Source organism: Aedes aegypti, chromosome 3 (genome assembly GCF_002204515.2).
Source record: "Aedes aegypti strain LVP_AGWG chromosome 3, AaegL5.0 Primary Assembly, whole genome shotgun sequence".
NCBI classification, from domain to species: domain Eukaryota; kingdom Metazoa; phylum Arthropoda; class Insecta; order Diptera; family Culicidae; genus Aedes; species Aedes aegypti.
In genome coordinates this window covers 329,031,592-329,053,852 of record NC_035109.1, presented here as the reverse complement: position 1 = coordinate 329,053,852, position 22,261 = coordinate 329,031,592, and the positions used below count along the sequence as shown (strand labels likewise).

Below are 22,261 nucleotides of genomic sequence, written 5' to 3'. Positions count from 1 at the left end.
AAAATCGAATTCACAAATTTTCATCTAACACTTTCAGCTTCAAAATTTGCTTCTTCTCTTTGGAAGCATGATGATGACTGTCGTTCGACACGAGGTCCAACCGCAATTCAGTTCACTATGCATCCCATGGGTTGATCACAAACAATTTAGAAGCTTTGAACATGGAAATCGATAGCATAGCTCATGGATTTCATCATAACAATCTTATTGCGCAAATCAATGAATCGACCAACTTGAACATGATGATTATGACACAAGATAACCATAAGCAAAACACACTGAATCCGTGTTGGAGTGATGATCTATGCGTCCATAGGTTGACACATACGAATCTGAAGAGAAAGCTTCGGGAACTTATGTTGAAAAAATATGGAATCCCTGTTGTCGGTTGATGAATCAATCCATGAAGCAAAACACAGGAATTTAATGTGTAACACACACGAAGTTTGCAAGAAAATCATAGCAAATCGATGTGGACGTTCATGAATCAATCCATAATTTTAAACACACAGATTGAGCGTGTGGATTTTTATCAGTGTACATACGTGCAAAGTACAGTTACGCATCAAAACACTCATCATTCGGCGTTGTGAAGTAAATGGGCTAGGTAAATTAATGATGACCTTGAAGAGAACATTTCACAGTGGTATTTTTTTAATGATAGTTTGATTTATTTTTTAACAAATCACTGTTTTTTATCACAATAATAGTATGCATACCAAGTTTTACAGGTATGCCTCGATATCATAAACATAACTTTCTAGTTTAATGTTGAATTTTATTATGTTTGACCAATTCTGAACATGCGTTTTTGTATGATACGTAACACTAGAATGGAAATTGCAGTGCACAGTAGACTGATGCAAATTTTGAAGTGTTCGCTCCCCTATGCTTAAACGGTGTCAATTATGGTGAAAATCATTCTCCGAGAATTTCAAGTGATTTGAAAGAAATTTGGTTGTGCACACGCCATTTGAAGTTTATATGGAAATTACTATGGAAAAGACAAAGCTTTTGTATTCAGTCCTCTAACTGCTTGCCACAATAATCAATGGAAAGTGAACAAAGTCTTCTCATGTGAAATCTTCCCAGCTACAACTTTGCCGAAGACCACATTTTGATAGGACGTAAGGATAATTTGTTATCATTGATAACAAAGTCTAAACCATGCTGAGATGATCATTCAATTACTTCCAGAGCAAGACTACTTTTTTGCTGTAGAACTTAGTAGCATAGTATGATGAATAGATAGAGGGCTGAGCACAAAAGGTTAGCGTTTTCTAAAATAATCTCCATATAAACTTCGAATGGCGTGTGCACAGTCAAATTTATTCCGAAACATTTCAAACTTTTGGAGGATGCTATTTACCATAATCGAAATCGTTTAAGCATAGTGGCGCCAAAATTTCAAAATTTGCATCTCTCTAGTGGAGAGTCTGAAACGCGGTTTAACTTTATTTCTAGTTTGAATATCTGGTCCATTCAACGGATTGAACAATATAGAATTCAAATATGTTCGAAGATTTGATTACTTTCGGTCCCAATAACCGGCAATTTCGTCTTGTTCAAGTAGAGACTTGGAGTCATCCTGATCATTATTGTAAACGACTGCTAACTTATATATTTTATATAGTTCCTCTTAGAAGCTTTTGGCCCGGAATCACTCTAGAATTTCAATAAAGGTTTCGAAAGATTCCAGAAATTTCCTTTAAAATTTAAAGGGAACCAGGTGTATTAAAAATTCTTCATATTATAATTAATATCTGTATACTGTATAACTACTCCAAGTATTTCGCAAGGAATTTGCAGATTCCATTGAGTATTCACTAAAAAATCCAATAGATAAGTCAAGAAATATCTCCATAGATTGCTTCAAGCATCTAATATTGAATTCTCATATGTTACACTAAAATGGCAATTACAGTAGACTTGACTCTATTTCCAGTTTGAAAATCGTGCCCATTCAATGGATTGAGCAATTTAGGATTAAAATATGTTCGAAGATATGATTGCTTTAGGCCGGCGATTTCGCCTTGGTCACGTAGACTTGGTGTCATCCTGATGTCCATATTGTAGACGACTGTAGGCTTACAGATTTCATACAATTCCTTACGGAATTCTCTAAGACAAATTTCACTTGCTTTTCACCTAGAATTATGCCAGAATTTCAATGAAGGTTTCGAAGTATTTATTCCTTCAAGGAATCCAATATAAATTTCTTTTACAATTTCATTAAGGATTCTGGTAAAGATTCTTTCAGATTATTTTTATTTCTTCAAGTATTTGGAATTCTTCTAGAAATTGTTTCAATACATACTTGGCATTAATTACTTTATAAGCATAACTAGGAATATTGAAATTTCTTCATATTTAATAATTATCTGTATTAACGAGACTTTCAGTTATTGGCTGGTTCTCGTAGATTTCGATATAAACTTTTCCAAGTATTTCTCAGTGAATTGAGAGATTCTATTTAGTATTCACTAAAAGATCGTCAAGGAACATCTCCATAGATGGCTTCAAATATTTCTTTTTGAATTCTTCCAGAAATAATCCTCGAAAGTCATGCAGAAATTGTATCAAGATCAAGATTATCAGGAATCAAATTATTTTTTTTTTTTACAATTTATTATTCAAATTTATTATTCCAATTTCATCCAGTTTTTTTCTCTGAAATCCCCCAAGGATATGTTTTGGCATTATTGATAATAATTCTAGGATCCTGTAGTAATTTACTAGAGGAATTCAACCAAGAATTCCTCTACGGATCTCTTTCCTGGAGAATTTCTTTGATTCAAAACTTTTGGAAGTAGCTACTTCAAGAGTCAAAGAATTTCTCCAGGTCACTGCATTTTTTCAGAGATTCATCTAAAAATTTCTCTAAAAATACCTCCAAAATAGTCACTATGATTTCCTAAGAAGCTCTTACTGTAATTTCTGTAAACAAATTTTTGCTTTCCATTTGAGAAAAAACAACTGATAAAATCTTAACCCTCTAATACCCAACCCCGCCTTTAGACGGGGTACACTTTGGAACTACGTTTTTTTCCTAGTTCGGAATCGAAATTATTTTTTTTTGTGATACACGTATATAAGGAAATTATTTTTATATTTTTTGAAAAAATATATATTTTATGTAGGTGTAAATTGTCTTTTTTGAAAAAAAGCAGTTTTCTCCTTTTAAATCAACAAATCAAAGAAAATAAAAACACACAGCTGTTTTATTTGACAAATATAAGAGCTGTGTGTTTTTATATTCTTCAATTTGTTGGTTTGAAAGGACAAAACTGTTTTTTCAGCTTTGACATTTGCACCATTTTTACTTGGAGCTTAGGTTGTATTTTTTTTTCCCTCAGGAGCTACTGCGAAAGTATAAGCCTAATTCGTGAAAAGGCGAAAAAGGGGGCGAACGTTTCGGTCGTCGCGCGATTTTTTGTAACGCGAGTAGTCGCGCGTTGTACTTTGTACAACACCCTGGTGTTTCGAATATCCCAGGAGTCTGACCACTTAGAAAGATGACGTCTTCGGCAAAATTGTTCAGTAGCTCAATGGCCACTAAGCGGCGCTAGTGAGCATGAAACTTGTGTTTCGCAGATCTCAGGATCCTGGCCACTTAGAAAGATGGCGTCTTTGGCAAAGTTGTTCGGTAACGCAAGGAATACTATTATTTGAGCTAGCTGATTCAAAATTTTGCCACCAGGCGGAGCTACTCCTGTGCAAAGTATCACGCATGTACTTTAATCTCTATTGTTATATTAGTAGAAGATTCAAAGTCTTTTCAATACACTTCACTCGTATTACCCGGAATCTATTATGTTTCCACAAAAATTTCATTTTTTTCGGTACGGTGTCTTAAACATTAAAATGGGGTTGAGATTGGGTCGTGCAAGAACGATTGTGAATGAAATTACAAGCCCACATTTTTGTCATTTTAGAAATACAACATAAGGACTATTCATTTTATAAAGTAGACACTTTGTTTATGTTAATTCTTTTTTTATTTATTGATAAAATTGTGATCGGTTTTCTGTGCATCGTTTAACTATTATTCTACAATGCTATGAAAATATAAGATTTAAGAAAATGCTTTTGGTTGAAGAGCTATACCAAGAAAGATTTGCCTATTTTATAATCTTTTATTAAGCAATTTTTCACAACTACATACTGAATAGTTGCTTTATAATATTACTTCGCAGCTGCTATGCACACATTGTTCAAGCAAATCTGGCGAAATTATTAGGCTACTTATCATTTAGTGATTGTATTCATGTATTGTAATGATGTTTATTCAGGTTTAACTTAGCCTAATAAGGACTATTGATTTAACAACGCTTATTTTATTAAAAAATACATTATTGCAGTTTAATTCAGCATCATGTTTAACAACATTTTAATTATTTCCATGTGAAGCCTTTGTTCAGGCGTTGTTCACACAAATCTGGAGAAGTTATAAAGCGTGTCATTGTATATTGACTTTGTTCTACAACTTCAAAAGCGCTTTATAAGCATTTATCTCAGCTTTTATTCAACTGCCACAAAATTAATTGAAAACAAATAAATGATCAAAAATCGCTTAACACTGTACTTCAAATGCAGTGTAATACTTTTTCCATGAGTTAATAACCACTTTTAATAATTACCTGGATACTGGATTCAAACTCGAGACCTTCCCCATCGTCAGCGGTATACCTTGCCATCTGCGCCATCCTTGAATTCATATATCAGCCTTCCAGTGCCCAATATAACCTCTTGTAGCTGATTATTGACCATGCTTGAGCTTCTATTCAACAATGTCTATTCAACACGTGCTATGCTGATCAACAACTGAACAAGCACATTACTTCTGCTGCTTTTCAGTACTGATGCAAGCTGAATTCAGTCGGCTATTTATAGCGCACAGTGAGAAAATTTATGACAATGCTGGTCAAAAATAAAGTTTATTCACAAAGTAAAAACAGTCTGAAATGACTAATTGAATTTCATAACAAGTTTTAACTTGTTAAAACTTTAATTTAATTGATCATCTAAGTGTACTAAAATTTAGAGATGGTCGGGTTTCACATTTTTCAAACCCGAACCCGACCGGTACCCGACTTATTTTATTTCTTCAAACCCGAACCCGACCCGAACCCGAGGCAATAATTGAAAAGCAAACCCGGATCCGACCCGAACCCGAAAAATTTTTACTGTGTAAACCCGACCCGAAACCCGAAAAATGTTTGAAAGAAAAACCCGAGTTCGAAAAGATGGTGAATTCATCGTTTCTGATGCATAGGGAAGCTTTTAGGTTGTTACTCTGTTCACAATTCTCACCAAACCCGACCTAAACCCGACTCAAACCCGGCTTTTTGTAAGCCCGAACCCGACCCGTACCCGATAATTTTGTAGCCTTCAAACCCGACCCGAACCCGAACCCGAAAAATTTCAAATTTTCAAACCGGAACCCGACCCGAACCCGTCGGGTTCGGGTTCAGGTCGGGTTTCGGGTTTAAAAACCCGAGACCCGACCATCTCTACTAAAATTCATTAATTTCATATATTATATTTTTCATTAGGTTAATATTTTAATCATTTGTCGTATTTTTTCTATATTTTAAGTATTATAGAAATATAACATATATTCCAATCATTTGTATGTTAAACGTGCTCTTTTTGTTTTTCAAAATCCTATATCAGAAGACTGATTCAAAATATTTTCTGAAAATAATTCATAATTCAATTCAATTGTATTGAAAAATTATTGTATCCAATATGTTTTTATATATTAGTAAGTTAGTGACGAATTCGCCAAGGGCGAAAAGCTACTCAAATAGAGATAAATAATCATAATATTAGTAGATTCCAGTAGTATTCCACTTTCCGTAAATTTGGCTATGGTGTGACCTCTTTTGTAAGGCCTATTTGTTGTTGAACAATGTGTTTATTAATCGTTATTTTGGCCTTCTTTGGAATAACTGCTCGGATGATATATCTTTGTTGAATTAGGATTTTATAAAATACCTATTCAGCTTTCAATCATGTTCGTGTTAAGCATGGAAACAGCTGAAGTGCGAAGCAACAAAAACGTTAGTTCGTCTCCTGTACATCTGTTTACAGAAATATAATTTTTGGTGGATGTTTATGTATGTTTGGTTGGGTAACAACTTTAATGTAATTATTGTTGAATTATTATATATTCTGCGATTATTATTGAAAATGTTATGATTAGTAACTATTTCCGATATCAATAACGTCGCAGATGATGATCACTACATTTGAAAAATTTAAATTATGATCTTTTTTATCCAATGTGATTCGAACTTTACCCTCGTTGATCCACATGTCGCCTACATATCTGAGATTTGATTTAGAAAACATTTGAAACATTTGAAAATAACATAAAAAAGACATAATATGTTTTGCTTGAATAAAAGCATACTCATATACTGTTATTCACATTGTTTATAAGTTTTACTAATCATGCTGATCAACATTTTAAGTATAAGACACTGAAACTTTTGTGCGATTTATTGTTAATCAAATGTTCAATATTCTACTTAAATTATGGCTACAACCTATAGAAGCTTTTAATCAGTCAATTGTTAAACTTCTTATGTGTTGTTGAACAAGGGCTACTATATTTGCATTTTCGGAGGTTTATTCAGCTCTTACTCAAAACACAAACTTGAAGTGGAATAACAGCTTTTTTATAAGCGGAAATTAATTTTATTCAGTTAATGATTCAACTAAAAATTTGTTCAGCAATGATTACTGCAATGCGGCTTGTGTTAAACACGTAAGTGTTTTAAAAGCTACCAATTGTTCCTTGGGTAAATATTTTTTTTCCAAAAATTCTTACAGAAAGCTGATTGTCAAAGTTTAACATTATTTTTCGCAAAACAAAAATCCTAATTTTTATGAACAAATGGTATGTTTGTATTATTTACTATTCTACTAAAGGTGTAGCTATAAAAAAATCAATTATATTCCACCATTCACTGACATTAGATAACATTAGTTATTTATCCATTTATGCCCAAATTTGCTGATACACCATCCTTTCACTCCCAGCAAAAGAGAAAAGTAAAAAGCGTGTTCAAAACTAGTTTAGCTAAGTTAATAAACTATATTTGTATAAACGAGAGCTAAATCGTGAGTTTACATCGCAGTTTTAAGTATAAATTTTACTCTTTATGGTCGTTTTACAAAAAAGTCTCATACTTTTAAAATCATGTACGCATATTTATCGATCTACAGCAAATTGTAAACGTTTTTCTTCGACTATTTCAATTGGTAATCTTAGAATAATATGTTATGAAAATTATATGTGCAAAATAAAATTGATTTTATTACAGAAGTGTTGCCAATTTTGATGATTGTCAATGTGCTTTGATAGATCTTCTAAAAATAAAGCAATTGTTTTCCATTGTGCTTTAAATGTGACGTGGGGACTAATGAAGTAACTCTATGAAGGCGTAAGTTGTTTTTAATATTAATACTATATTAGCACTTCCGTTAGGACGTACTTTAAACCAAACAAATTCTACTCATATCAGTTCCCTTCAAATTTAAAATATTTTTCTCCAAAAATATCGGGGAAAAATGATTTTATTACATAAAACTATATAAAATTGTTGCTCCAAAAATAACTCGATATTTTTATCAGGCTTCCGATTGATGTTGCTTTCGAAGATCAAGCCTTTTTTGGAAATAAAAAATATGAATTGACGAATTTAAGATACAGCATGCACAAGGTGTCCACTTTATAAAAAGAACAGTCCCCAACGACGGTATCCGCAAACAAAAGTTTCATGCTCAAAAGCCGCCTCGTGGAAAACAATTGAATCAACTAGCTCGAACCATGATAGTCTTTGACTTACTAAACAACTTTGCCGAAGACGCCATCCTTCTGAATGGTCAGGCTCCTGAAATATCTGCAAAACAAAAGTAAAACTTCCATGCCCACTAGTGCCACCTAGCGGTCAAATTCTGAATTAAATAAGGTACATTCAGATAGCGCTTTACCTCCAGAACAACTTCACTAAAGACCACAAGTTTCTATATTATCTGGATTTTGAGATATACCGATTTCAAATTGTGGTTTACTCGAACCGTATACAGTGCGTTCATTACTATGCGACTTCCATGTATGTAGATTTGTTGATTTTACTGTATTATAAAGGGCATACTGTAAATAAAAATTATCATGTATTGTTCCTAAGAAGGTTCTTGAGAAATACATTTTAATTTGGTGGCGATTGACTGTTTAACGATAAACTTGCGCGCCACCATATTTCACATAAAGGGGTTATTAGAACTAACTTGGAGGTGATGTTTTGGAGGTTATTTGGCAGTTTGGAGGTTAAAATCACCTCCAAACACTAGCGATTTTGCGGTGGGATGTTGACGTTTGATCACGGATAGATATCTTTGTTTCAAAATGATAGCATATCACCACTGGTGTACAAACTACAACAGCGCGACAGCCCGAAGGTTAAACGAGCTAGTAAATGTTCATAATTGATTTCTTTTTCAACAGATTGTCAACATATATTTTGTGAGATAAATGATAGGTAAGATTTTTGACAAATCAAAACGTTTGTGTTGAAAAAATTTACCTACACAGAAACATGTTTCATTAACTAGATTTTTTTTATCTATTGTTGTTGTTTTCCTGGTTGCTGAAACATAACACAATATTTTAATTTGTGAATTCCATGCGCTTTGTGAGTGGTGCTGATTTTGGAGATACGGTTTGTTTGTAGAAGTTTTTGTGGTATTCCGGGGGGACCGTTTTTAATCTGAACACCTTTTATTTTGACCCCGCTAATTTACACATTTTATGACAGAATCCCAAAATATCATCTATCATCCTAACCTGCTTCAATTGCGTCCTTTGACTTCCTGGTTACGAAACTATCATAATGTTCAATGAAAGATAAGTGTTTTTGTGGCACCTTTTACAGTAGCTTGGTTTTTCTTGTAAAATCATGATTGAAGCGCATTGAAGTTAAGATAATGTTACGGTTGGTATACGTCGAAGTTTTCCATTTCTTCAACATAAGTAAATAAAAAGGACATCACAAATACACTAACATGCAGAGTTATATCTCGTTGAATCGCATTTACAACGAAGATAAGAGCAACATGTTTGTATAATAGTATTGACCTAGGCTGCAACATCGAACAAATAAGTCAGGATGGCGAAGGGTGCATCTGTGAAGTGCATTCGGACAGGGACGAAAGAGAGTTTAAAAGGATATTATTTTGCATGCTTCAAAAACAAGATCGTAAGCATCCATGTGGGTATGGGAAGGGTGCGTTTATATAAAGAGGGTGATAAAACACAAGGGATCAGAGTTGCTCATGTTTCCCGCCAAAGGAAAAAGAAAAAAGAGTAGTACCTTATGAGATTTGGTGCCTAATCATCAATTGTGTTATTTAGCTCAGGAATGTCTGAAAGGAAAACAACATTCGGGATGTCTTGATTGAATACGATTCTGCTAATTAGCTACAAAACAAAATGAAATCTGTACCACAGACTCCTTTTAGGATGTCATACGAGTGTAGACTTGAAATTCCGACATCTTTGTTTTAAAATTATTAGGTCTAGTTTACAGTGCCAGTTCAATTTTAACAACACGTCAAAAACCTTCATGTTGCCAATAACGTATCGTGTCAATCGTATCTTTGTATGTATTTTTCCAAAACATTCTTTGAACTTTGTATACTAAATTTTTACTTAAAGTTGTGACATTTAAAAAAAACACACTGAAAAAACATAGCTATTTTCCTCAGCATAGGATCGACCAAAATTTTAAAACAAGGTGTCATTGGAATCGTAATCTTATATTCTTTGAAGAGCACTCCTAATTTTTTGCGGAAAAATCTGAAAACTATTCAAAATCAATGAAAAAATCATTCAAGTCATCGTGCAAAAGTTTGGGTTTACCCCTCAGTATGGTGTATCGTGCAAAAGTTTGGGTTCACCTGAACTTGCTTAAAACACGAAAAATCTGTGAAATCTCAAACCAATCATGTACGCGCTATTATTTGCGCTCGAAAATGCTTTAAACTATTAAAATCGGATGAAAAATGGCAGAGATACGGCTCTGGTGCACAAACTTTTGCACGATAACTTGACTGACTGTTCCATTGATTTTGAATATTTTTCAGATTATTTTCACCAAAATTTCGTGGGGTCTCTTCAAAGAATATAAGACTACGATTCTAATGACACTTTGATTTAAAATTTTGATCGATCCAATGCTGAGGAAATTTGATATGATTTTTTAGTGTGTTTTTTGAAAAATGTCAACTTTAAGTAAAAATTTAGTATAGAAAATTCAAAAAATATTTTCGGAAAAATACATACGAAGTAAGAATAACTCTTTGCCTTTCGAATGCGGCTTCAAATGTTTCAATTAGACGTGTTATCACAGAGATATGGACTGAACACTTTTGTATGTTTTTTAGGGGGTGAACCCAAACTTATGCACGGGAGTGTAGGTAAAGTGTATCAGTTATGGTTATCGTGGTTCCCTATTTGGCTATATCTGAATTCTCTTAAACTTTCTAACTTTTTGAGTACTTTTCAATTATTAAAAAAAAGATACTATACCGCTTAATTCAACTAGACTTTGTATCCTTTGATAGTTTCACTATTTTGACCTCAACTGTAAGTTCAGTGTCGTGTACTAGACTCGACATATGCGAAATACGCGTATTTGTCAAATGACACAAACTCTAGTCGAATTCAATGATATATCACTAAATTCAATTCTCATTTATTCATAGATTTATTATCATACTTTTGAATATTTCAACATCAAGATATATTTGATATCAAACTACTTCAAAACACATCATAAAAATAAAAAAAATCACGTTTGGCGAAATAGGGAATCATTGTGTTCATAACTAGTACACCTACCCTATTTCTCTGAATATATTATATTGTAATATATTTTATCTTAATAATGAAATGCAAAGCATAAGTTCATAGATTCATCTTTACTGTTCAATCCGTAAGAAAAATATGTTGATAGTAATGTAATAAATACACAAAATGTTGAACTATCGATCACTCTTTTCAAATTCGAAACACTTAACACTCAGATCACACTGTGCATCACGGCATTTCGAGACAAACCTCTGCAGATCACATACACGTTCAAAACCACGCCCGAAAGGAACCGAAAGTTGCAATTTACTTCCTGCAAAAAGGCAGTTTCATCATAAATTTCAATACTGAATTTGGAGATTAGGACGAAATGTTAAGGATGATTGTTAGGTTTCATTTTGTGTTTGATGTAGGAACTTTACTTTTTGCCCTTGGCACGCCGTCCTCCTCGGCGTCCTCGCATTTTACGTTTCCGTTCGGCAACGGAACGCCAAGCACGCTGCAGCACAATGGCCGCCCGTTTCATCATGAACTGGTGTATGACTTCCTCCTGGGCACGCAGTTCATCCAGGCGCCGCTCTTCAATTGCATCAAAGTATCTGCAAAATGGAAATACAAAGAACACAAAATATTTCATGGGAAACCTTAAAAATAGGGTACGGCTGATTTTTTTAAAGTTCTTAAAACCAAAATTTCATGTGCTCCTCTTAATTCACATAGAAAGCAAACATATAAAAATTTAGAAGTGGCGGATGCATCTTGAAGGTGAGTTTTCTAGTTAACAAATATGATCTTGTGTGAAATTTACATAACTTTGTTATTTTTCAATCGATTCCGAATGTTTTAGCACTATTTCGTTTAATATTGAATTTATGGAAAGTTTGTATAATATTAAATTCTCGCATAACTTCTGATCTCGCCCTAAAAGCCATTGGTAACTATGTGTGTAGCTCGTTGTTTCTGAGCATTTGAATGGATTTTTATGTTATGTAAGAACGCTATGGGAAAAAAAAGGATCATTATGCCCATGATGTTGGTTTGGATGCTTATTCTTTCATTTGCTCAGAAACAACGAGCTACACACGTGGCTACCAATGGCTATTAGGGCGTTATCTCAGAGTATGCGAGAATTTGTCTAAAACCAGTTAAAACTTTAAGTTGTACCATCAGTTGTGACAAAGTTATGTAAACTTCACTGAAGGTAATATTTTATAATATGGAAGTTCACCTTCAAGGTTTTGAGAACTTTCGAAGAAATAAACCACACCCTATTCAACAATCACATACTTCTTCTCCTGTGGATCGAACACAGTGCGCTTCCACTCATCGAACTCTTCCTGGCGTTCTTGCAATGTATCGCCCAAAGCATTCAACTCCTTGGTCCTTTCGCCGGCATCCTTGTCGTACTTGTTGAGCCACAACTGAAGCTGTTGCGTCAGTTTTGCCTTCTTCGTTCGGTTGGCCTTTTCCGATTGAAGATCCGCTTCCAAGGTTTTCTGATACTCTTTGGTCCTGTGGCTCACTTCTTTCTGGAGCTCTTCGTAACGTTGATCACTTCGCTCGAAATAGTGAAACATTTTCCGATCGGATTCCTCACTAGAAACAAAAAAATGGTAAATTTAGATCTCAAATGTCCAATATGATGAACTGACGGAAAATACCCACATAAAGGCGTCAATTTGCTTCTTGCTCTTCTCTTCCAGGCGTTCAATGTCGGCCCGATACTTTTCGATGATGGCCGTCTTCTCCTCGATTTCCACCTGAAATGAAGCCCGCTTCTCTTCCAGAACCTGCTCAATTTTGGCAATTTCCTTAATGTTGCGCTCGTTTGATTGCCACATCCGATGGAGGATCTTCTCCTTGGCTAAGTCTTTCTGGGCGGTCATCTTCATCTTGGTGATGGTAAACTTGCGGAATTCGCGTATGTTGGACAAAAATTTCTTGTAGATCTTCGGTAGCTACAATACATAATGCAGATTTTCAAACTTTTGAACTATTATTTTTGTAGAAAAAGAGCAAAACAAAAGAAGTCCAAAAACTATCTATGGAGTCAGAAAGCGTGCACAATTTTAATTGAAGGCTCACTAGTCCAATTGAAAATCAAGTTTTTCCAGATTTTGAAATTCTCAATCAAAAGAACGTTATCGATAATTCTTGGGAAACTGATTTGGTAAAAGTGTAAACTATTATTTAAAAATTAAAAAATACGATGGATTTTTTTATATTATCATCAAGAAACTTCCAGTAAGTAGTTCATCATTTTTATAGCTATTGTCCAATCAGCTTGCTTTCCTCCATCACTAAACATAAACATAAATCAGTCACATGAAGTTAAGTATCTAGGGCATATGCTAAATAAAACTTAAACTTTCAACAATCTCAGTGAGGGCAGTCAAGTGAAATGTACCAAATATATTAAATGTCTGTATCCATTTATTAACAGAAAATCGAAACATTGATTTCAGAATAAGCTTTTGATTTTCAAACAAATTTTAAGGCCAGCCATGTTGTATGCTGTACCAATATAGACTAGCTGGTGTAATACCTGGAAGAAAGCAGAGGAACATTTTGAAAATTATTCTGAAGCTTCTTCCCTGGTATAGTACTAATGAGTTACATATAATATACAATGCTGAAATATAGGAACAAATGTGGCATAAAATTATTAAAAATTTTAGACAAAAATCGTTGCAAACTTCTATTGCCACGAAAAATGCGTTATGTATCTAGGTTAGGTTATGTTAAGTTAATTGAAAGCTTTTTTTCTCTTATAAGCAGATGAAATCAACATATTTGTAAACATTCTGAACTGCTACGGCAAATGAAAAGTAATATGTTGTTGACAAAATGTTGATCAAAGCTTAATTTAGTTTTACCAAATTAGGATGATAGGGTTGTCTGACACATAAAACCTAGATATAAGAAATTAAAGTAACGTTTCAAATAATACTAATAAAGAAATTAAGAAAAGATGAATGTCATGTTTAAAATAATACTGTGTAACGGAGAAATACAAAAAAAAAAAAAATGAAAACCCAGCAGAACTTACATTCTTGACGTGACTCGAAATCTCCTTATGAAGATCCTTGTTCGATACCATTTCAACCAACTCGATGAACTTCGTCGAAGGAAATTGTAAATCTGCCAACTAAGAGCAATCATCACATTCTGTATTACTCAAAAACCAGCCAAATTGCTTCCGATACTTACATTTACAATTTCCGGCACGTACCCTTCCCCATCATCGTCCGATCTCATGTACTTGCACAGCAAACGAAGCACATCCTGCTCCTCGCCGTTAAAATGTTTCCCCAACAATTCTTCGTTCCGACAAATCAACGGCAAGCTGAACAGCACCTCCAACGTGTCGGACATCTCCTGCAGAATCAATGTCACCCTATTGATCTGGATGTTGAACTCGACCTTCTGCAGGCTCTCGGGATCGTACGAGTCGTACTCCTCCTCACCGTGCGACATGATCTCCAGTCGGATTTTTTCGATCATGTTCCGCACCGTTTCGATGTCCTCCGGGGAATCATTGGCGAAAATTTCTTCAATCGCATCGGCCATCCCTCCGAAGTGCACAGTTTTGGCAAACAGTTGCAACTGCCGTTGAATTGGTCAGCTCGAGAGACATCGATTTAATTTGAGTATCGGTGTAGCGTGTTGCCATGGGTCAAACTGTACCCCACTTAAAGTGTTTAAATTAACACTTGGAATAGTGGAGGGGGAGTTCTTGTTTCAAATTAGCACGTGAATTTAAGGCAAACAAATGGCATATGTTACAATAAAATCCATTCCTAATAAACGCACTTTTTGTTGTTAAAAGTGACCAATCATTGTTCGCGAAAATGTATTATCATTAACAATTTAAAGTGATTGACAAATAACAATGTAAATTTATATAAAATAATATAAAAGAAGTTATAAAAAATCAATAATTTCGAAACAATTTATGTATACCTTTCTCAAGATTTTTTTTGGATGATTCATCTAAACAAATGCATAAAAATTGCATTCACGATTCCTGTAGACAACCCTCCAGAAATTCTTACATGTTTTCCAAAGAGGACTTCAGACAGAAATTCCTCCAGAATATCAATGATGAATTCTTAAGAATTCCTGCAACATTTCAGGATTCTGAAGATTTAAGAAACATTTTTCTAGACATCGTGTCTAGAAAAATCTTTCTTGAATCGTCAGAATCCTGAAATTTAGCAGGAATCGTTAAGAATGTATCATTGATATTTTGGAGGAAATTGAAGTCCTCTTTGGAAAACCTGTAAGAATTTCTGAAGGGATGCCTACAAGAATCCTTAATGCAATTTTCGTTAATTGATTCCCTTATTTTTCGAAAATGCGAAATGTTATAAGTTCGTCATTGTAAAGTCCTCGTTTTGGTAAGAAAAAAATCAGGTAAAAATTTGAAGTCCGTACGTGGATGCTAAGTGATCCCCCAACGACCCGAAAGGTATTAGATATGGATGACCCTCGTACGCCAAATCAAGTTCGCTGCTCCAGTGTATGCAACACGAACACAAAAAGCGACTAGTAATAAATTGATAATCAGCATGAAATTTAGAGTAAAATAATGTTTTATACTGTGGATATCTTCATAACACTGCACGCTGACATAAAATTCATAACTATAAAGGGATCATTCAAATATTACGTAACGCAACAGGCAGGGGGTCGTCAAATTGTTACCTGATTTTTTTCTTACTAAAACGAGCACTTTACAATAATGAACCTATAACATTTCGCATTTCATTCTGTGTGCGCAAAATAAGGGACGGCCTAATGCATAACCAAAAAAATATTGAAAAATCAATGCTTGTTCTCAAAAAAATTAATCAGAAATTTCTAGATTTTTTACTTGAAAATTCAGGAATGCTTCATGGCTTCCGTGAATCCGTGTAGCTCAGAGAAGATTTACATAATGAATACTCTAAAACATCATGAGTTTTTATAGTGTAGAAAGTTTCTGGATGGTTCAGAATTTATAAAAGATAATCTTCGAAAGAAATTAAAAAAAACGTCATGGGAATAATACACAGCAAATACTTTGAGGGCCATCTGATTCAATTGGCAGAGGTTTCACTTAGCGAATATCTACTATTTATAGGTTTATTTCCTGTAGAAATTCTGGAAGTTAAACTGAAGAAATACGTGTAGTAGTTTTTGAGTAAAGTACTAAATGAGTTTTAAAGTAATTCCAAGAAAAACAACATGAGGGGAATTTTTGGGGGAAAACCTGTACGTATTTTCAAGAAGTACAAAGTGGGAATCTCTCAGAAACTGCCGTTAACATTTTAAACTTTTCTGTCAAAAAGCACCCTTATATAAAAAGTCTTACATATATGTTCTTAGAGTCAAAAATCCTTGCCTTAATTACTGGTGTAATCCCAGATCGATTCAGAGTGAAATATATTGAGGAACTTATTAGATGAAATTCGATAGAAATTTGCTGGAATTTACCGGAACGTCGGAAGTGATTTCTTGCAAAATATAGGAAACAATTTTTGGTACATTCTCGGAGCAATGCCAAAGGATTCCTCTGGAAGAATCTTAACCTTCCGATGGTCACACGGTTGATCACCACCAGAAGCATCGCGTTGATGCTAAATACGAAGAGCGAGGTTTTTCTACCTGTGTTATAATAAAGATGGTGTAGGTACTGAAGCGTTAACATTGCCCCATAGATATTCTAAAAAAAATCTGATCAATCTCTTTGAGGTTCTCATAAAACTCTCAAATTACATTCTGAGAAAGACGTTAAAACCTTTAGAGAATAAAAAAGGAGAAATTCTGCCTCATTTTTTAAATTCTTGTTTTTTTTTAGTAATTTTACTAAGCATTCTCCAAAAATATTCCTGTTGGATACGCTGCTGAAACTGCTATAAATAACGCCTGGAGTAAGACCTAGAGTTATCTCAGACCAGTAGGCAAATTCCAGTGCGTATTTTCTTCGAAGAAAAAAAATTTCTTGGTTGTAGTGATGGAAGCAAATTTCTTCTTTTCGAAAAAAAATGTTCGTCGGAATTCGCCTACAAAGGTCTGAAAATCAAGGCATATCGAAAAAGAATTACAAATTATTAAAAAAAATCCTTGCTAACTTCCTAAAGAATCCCAGAAATGCTTCCCGCAGAAATCTTTAGGATAACACATGAAAAACTCTGAACTAATCTCTAAAAAAGACTAGAATAATTTGTGACGGTATTCATTGACGATCTTAAACTAAAAACATATCAGGACTCAGGAATCCTTTCTTTTTTATTACAGGCTGATCTTTCTTCATTTTCCTCATTAGACCCAATGACAAATTCGGCCTAATAACCCATGCGTTCTTAACGAACATTGGCCTAGTGACCCAGCGCTCTCTTGAATTCGGTACTGGGATCTTATCTGATCCCTTTTTGCCAACCCTGGTGGACTTCTGATGAATTTTTTTAATTGGTGAAATCCTTCACGCTAAATCGAAGTTGTACAAAATTGAGTACGATTTGCAATAAAACGAGCTCTTCTGGACCGTATGTAATGTAATGTCGATACATTCTGAAAAACTACTCCTTTGTTAATTTCATTTATGGGAAAAGCACTAATTTTCGACCTACAAGAATTCTGGGCTAATTTTCGGATTTCTATACAAAGCAAAAATCTTATGGATGGGTCGAAAATTAGCGCTCGGTCGAACATTGGTGCTTTTTTCCAACTTTTTCGCAAAGTTGTGACGCATGAAAATGCTTCGCAATACGAGGCTTCTCAATGTTACATGAAATATGCATAAATGAAGCATGAATCGGCTCAAAATCGATTTATTAGCATGTGTGAAAATTACAAACAGATAAACACTGGAAGAGCCGGATTTTGTGTAACTTTTTAAAGAGAGTTGGCAGAGATCTAAAATGAAAATGGATTCTTTATTTTATTAAAATAAATGCCGAAAGGAAACTTTCAAAAAAATGAGCATTTGGGTAATCTACAAAAGTACAAAAGGTAAAACAAATCATCCAATAGAAGAGGGGGGAAAAGGTAGCAAACCAGTGTTCCTCTAGGAATTTTCCAGCAACTTCTCTAGCGATTACTCTAAGAAGTCTCTGCGAATATTTATCTACGAATTTCTTCAGGGGTGTTTCCAGGTTTATTTGTAACTTACTACATGATTCCTCAAGAAATATTTCTAATAATTCTGGCAGTGTTCGTTTTACAACCCCTCAGGGACCTTTAGTAATACTACAACGAATTTCTTCAAGAATTTTCATAAGGACTCTATGACCTCCAGTAATTTCTTCGGAAATTATTTAAATGCTTCTCTGGAAATCCTTCAATTTTTTTAGATCTTCCTTAAGAAATTCTTTCGGAGATTCTATCAGAGATTTCTGCAGAAGGAGTCTGTAAGGGATTTCTGCAAAACATAATATAACCTCAGAGGTTCCGCACAGTATATTTCCAGAGTTTTCCAGCGATTTCAACAGAAATTAAATTAAATCCTGCTGATTTTCTTCTTATAATTCTATTCGAACTTTTCCAGGGAGTCATCCAGGATTTTTCCAGGGATGTCCAAAATTTATGATACTTTGTCGAATTCATTTAAGTAGTGAATCCCCAAACTATTTAAACGTTTTACGTCTAAAGTGAAGATGAATCGAAGCCACACTTTAAATTTTGAAGAGTATAAATTAGTGGCAATAGAAGATTGCAACGATTTTTGCCTGAAATTATTATTTATTTTATTTGACATTTGTTCCAATGTTTCAACATTGGATATTCTATTCAACTCATTGGTACTAAACCAGGGAGGAAGCTTCAGAATCATTTTCAAAATTTAATTTTGAATCCCCTGCAGAGCTTTCTTCCTGTTATTACAACAGCTAGTCCATATTGCCACAGCATACAACATGGCTGGCATGAAAATTTGTTTGAATATCAAAAGCATGTTCTTAAGACAAAGCTTTTATTTTCTATTAATAAGGGGATGAAGACATTTTACATATTCGTTACATTTAGCTTGAATGTCGTCAATGTGATTTTTGAAAAATAAATTCTTATCTAGCATGAGCCCTAGATACTTGCCTTCATCTGACCAATTTTTTGAAACCCCTCTTATAATAACAACAATAAAGTAAAGAGCTTTTGGTTTATGTGGAAATATTATTAGTTGAGTTTTGGAAGCATTAGGAGAAATTCTCCATTTTTGCAAGTATGAAGAAAAAATATTCAAACTTTTAGGCAATCTACTACAGATGACACGCAGGCTTAGTCCTTTGGCGGAGAGGCCTATATCATCCGCACACAAAAATTGTTGACATCCCTGAGGTAACTTAGGTAAGTCAGAGGTGTAAATGTTGTATAATATTGGTCCCAAAATGTTGCCTTGAGGACAGGAAGTCTTTCAGACCTGGAGTTTCGATAATTACCTTGAAGTGTACGATTTGACAGATAACTTTGAATTATTCTAACAATGTATGTTGGAAAATTAAAGTTTTTTAATTTTACAATCAAGCCTTCATGGAGTACCGTGTACTTTTTAATTCCGTTCCTAAATGCTTATCTTTGACAGATACGCGTATTTCGACTACCTCTTGCAGTCTTCTTCAGTGTCAGTTACTCGTATCCACTGCACATACGAGTATCCACAGTGCTAGAAGCTTCTGCAGGGTTTTTGTCTGGTTTTAAAAATGGTACAACCTAAGCATTTTTTCATTTGTCAGGAACCAACTGAAAATATTTGTTAAATTTATCAACTAAGTATGGAAATTTCTTGATTAGGATGTAGACAATTCCATTATCGCCAGGAGCTTTCATATTCTTGATTTTTTTAATAATAGTTCTCACTTCTTCCAAATCAGTCTCCCAGGAGTTTTTGAAAACGTTCTCTTGATTGAGAATGTTTTCGAATGACTTCGATTCTTCTTCACCTTAACTCAAGGAATTTCACAGGGATCAGATTTCGTGTCTCTAGTAAATTTGGAATTGCTGAATTCTTGTCCGCTTTCAGAAATACACTACAGGTCCTTTATGCTGTATAAGTAGAATAATGATTTCATTGATGTTTAAATGAAAATTTATCTATTGATGAATTCAGTAAACAAAATAAAGTAAATACCGTGCACCCCCGCTAATTTGGACGGTACGATGCAAACCATCGGGGTTCATTTTTAATTTGAACATCTAGTCACCCTAGAAACGTGTTTCTGGTTACCTCTTTCTCTGTTTTGCTTTGATTCTGAGCTCCATTCCACAGCGTTTCATTTAACTTTACTCTATACCATGAGCTAAATGACGTTTGAAACATTATTAATCTGAACAATGCATGGAACAATGTGCAAATTAACGGGGTATAGATTAAAAAGTGTTCAGATTAAATGTGGTCGAACCAACGGGGGTACCCGGTAGCAATATTTTGGTGCTTAAGACAAAGCATGTTCCACGTGTTATTATGAAAATTCACAAATCATTCAAGGAATTCCTCCAAAAAGTTTACTAAGTATTTTTCTGAATATTATTGCAGAGTTTTATTGATAAGTACCTTCAGAGATTTCTCAAAAACTGGCATCTAATGATGTGATAATTAAAATTTTTGTGAAGTAATTCGTTTATATTCGTTTGTATTGGCAAATATTAGCTTAGAATGATTATTAAAAAATGATTGCTGGATAAGAATACTGCTTTTCTTGTGTGATTGTTAATGTTGTCGGTTAAGATATTCTGAGGTAATGGAATTGATATGCAAACTATGATGATTTTTCCTGACGCATTTACTTTTTGCCCTTTCCACGTCGTCCTCCACGACGCCCACGCATCTTGCGCTTCCGTTCGGCCACCGAACGCCATGCACGTTGCAATACCTTAGCTGCCCGGTGCATCATAAAGAGGCGAACACGCTCTTCGTGGGCCTGCAGTTCGTCCAATCGACGCTCTTCAATTGCTTCGAAGTACCTGAAAATATGATTGTAAGTGGTGAGATTTGTTTTTAAGACTGTAATAATCAACGCACTGTTTCTCCTGTGGATCAAAGTCGTTCAGCTTCCAATCATTAAATTCCTGCAGCCGTGCTCGCAAGGTACTAGCCAAACTTTTCAATTCTTTGGTCCTTTCCCCGGCATCCTTGTCGTATTTGTTGAGCCAAGTCTGCAGTTGCTGCGTAAGCCTGGCCTTTTTCATTCGATTTTCCTTCTCCAAGCGAAGATCCTCCTCCAGAACTGTGTCGTATTCTTTAGTCCAACGATTGGCTTCCTTCAGCAGTTCTTCGTAGCGGTTATCACTTTGTTCGAAGTACCGGAACATGTTTCGATTGGATTTATCACTGAAAGAAGGGACATTTAGATCAAAATTACGAACATAAACTATGTGTAAGTACGAACATAAAATTTGTGATTTGACTTTTACTTTGTTCCTCCAGCCGTTGGATGTCTGCCCGGTACTTCTCGATGATGGCAGTCTTCTCCTCGATCTCCGCCTGAAATGAAGCACGCTTTTCCTCAACAATATCTTCAATTCGAATGATTTCCTTGATGTTGCGCTGATTCGATAGCCACATTCGATGTAGGATCTTCTCTTTGGCCAGATCTTTCTGGGCAGTCATTTGCATTTTGGCGATGGTAAACTTGCGGAACTCGCGAATGTTGGACAGGAATTTCCGGTAGACTCCCGGGAGCTGAAAGGGGATACGCTCAGTAACAGAGAAGATTTTGATAATTTCATTGTTAAATTTAAAAGATATTGCATTTATAAAATGGACTGTCCTCATGATCAGTAATCACTATTTCTGAATTAGACTAACTTACATTCTTGACCTGGCCTGCGATGGTCTTATGGAGTTCCTTGTTCGATACCATTGCAACCAACTCGATGAACCTTGTTGGAGAAAATGTGGACAACTGAAAGGGGTGAGGCAATAGCAATAAATTTAAATGGATACATGGATCCAAAATTTCACTAACTTCAGCGACGGAAGGAGTCGCTTCACCATCATCAGCCTTGGATCGCATGTACTTGCACAGTAAACGTATCACGTCCTGCTCCTCGGCATTGAAGTACTCATCCATCAAGTCCTCGTTCCGGCAAATAAGCGGCAAACAAAATAGCACCTCCAATGTCTCGGACATTTCCTGCAGAATCTTGGTGACCCTATTGATCTGGATGCTGAACTCTACCTTCTGGCGACATCCCGGATCGTACGAATCGTATTCCTCCTCACCGTGTGACATAATTTCCAGTCGGATTTTTTCGATCATATTTTGCACCAACTGAATGTCCTCCGGAGAGTCACCGGCAAAGATATCATCAATTCTGTCCGCCATGTGGTTAGCCGCGTTTTCTGTGCACGATTGAAATTCAATCGGCAACGCACAACTGCGGTGCAGCAATGCAAGCATC

At 34.9% G+C, this 22,261-nt stretch overlaps 2 protein-coding genes across 2 annotated transcripts; both read right to left on the bottom strand.

The window, feature by feature from the left end:
- Positions 1-11,300: 11,300 nt before the first annotated feature.
- On the bottom strand, positions 11,301-14,452 carry LOC5574771 (IQ domain-containing protein G). Its single transcript, XM_001655283.1, has 5 exons — positions 14,093-14,452; positions 13,932-14,030; positions 12,548-12,840; positions 12,170-12,478; positions 11,301-11,481 (listed from the first exon to the last, which is right to left on the bottom strand). The coding sequence occupies exons 1-5, from the start codon at positions 14,450-14,452 to the stop codon at positions 11,301-11,303; spliced, it is 1,242 nt and encodes a 413-aa protein (XP_001655333.1).
- Positions 14,453-20,371: 5,919 nt separating this feature from the next.
- LOC5574770 (IQ domain-containing protein G) lies at positions 20,372-22,218 on the bottom strand. The gene is made up of 5 exons (XM_001655284.2): positions 21,826-22,218; positions 21,670-21,762; positions 21,247-21,539; positions 20,880-21,188; positions 20,372-20,821 (listed from the first exon to the last, which is right to left on the bottom strand). The coding sequence occupies exons 1-5, from the start codon at positions 22,183-22,185 to the stop codon at positions 20,641-20,643; spliced, it is 1,236 nt and encodes a 411-aa protein (XP_001655334.2). The 5' UTR covers positions 22,186-22,218; the 3' UTR covers positions 20,372-20,640.
- Between the last annotated feature and the right edge of the window lie 43 nt (positions 22,219-22,261).